Genomic DNA, 969 nt, shown 5'->3' with positions numbered 1-969 from the left:
TATCACAATTACTCACAAAATAATCTGTGATATGAACCAGCATGAAATACAAATACATACTTTTTCATAACAATCCTTAAAACATCCCTAACTCCAGACATCATCATCCACATCCTCATGGGATATTACTAATTAAGCCTCTAAAACTCCACCCCAACCCCTAAAAGGCTACCAGCGCCATTTCTATTACTGTGTTAAATCAACATTTCTCAGCTAAATAACAGAGATCAACCTACCTGTGCCAACTGAACCAGTTTGAGAAATGTTTCAGGAGTTGGTGACTGTGATGTACTCCCATAGTAGACGAGCAGCGTGGCCAGCACCTCACGCAGCTCGGCCAGGTGGTGGGCCAACCAGGTTGTGGGGCCATGTGGAGGGAGGTGTGGACCATGGGACTGGGGCGTGGGTGGGGCCATCTTAGTGCACAGCATTACCTGGTTGACGAGGCTCTCCCCAAGGGTGCCGTCTTTGTCCAGGACATCTTGCATGAAGTTGTGGAACAGACTCTGTGAAGGCAAATGTTGGATGCTGGATTAAACTGCGTACACTATATAAGTTGGATCTACACATATGTGTATGTGATTACAAAAAAAGATCTTGTCCTATTCCTCATTTCATATGTAAGAACCAGGAATTTTAAAGCTTAAGAAGAAAGTTTATAGGAAAGAAACTGACAACTCAAAAATCTTAATAACTCTACAACTAAAGAACCCTCTATAAATATTTTCTGTACATTCTGAAACATCAATAAATGTACAAATACTTGAGGGTGTCTGGAGTCCTCAAGTAGGCTACCAAATGTTAATAGTAACTGATTCTTTCCCCATTCCTCCCCAATATTGTTATTGAAAAAAAAAGTTGTGTGTGTTCATATAGTAGTAACATTCTAATAACTGACAATAAAAGAAAATTAAACAATGCAAAAATATTCCATACATTCTAGTGCATTTCAAATAACCCCACAGTATG

General features: G+C 39.6%; 1 protein-coding gene across 1 annotated transcript in view; it reads right to left on the bottom strand.

Moving 5' to 3' along the window:
- The window catches only part of LOC119591430 (nucleoporin NUP188 homolog), a gene marked incomplete in the record, with an annotated part of 23587 nt that overhangs the window by 18328 nt on the left and 4290 nt on the right, over nucleotides 1–969 (bottom strand). The window contains 1 exon segment of the mRNA XM_037940171.1: nucleotides 237–506. Coding sequence (XP_037796099.1) covers nucleotides 237–506 — 270 coding nt within the window.

Source organism: Penaeus monodon, chromosome 28, assembly GCF_015228065.2.
Source record: "Penaeus monodon isolate SGIC_2016 chromosome 28, NSTDA_Pmon_1, whole genome shotgun sequence".
Lineage (NCBI taxonomy): Eukaryota > Metazoa > Arthropoda > Malacostraca > Decapoda > Penaeidae > Penaeus > Penaeus monodon.
This window is presented reverse-complemented; position numbering and strand designations above follow the sequence as displayed.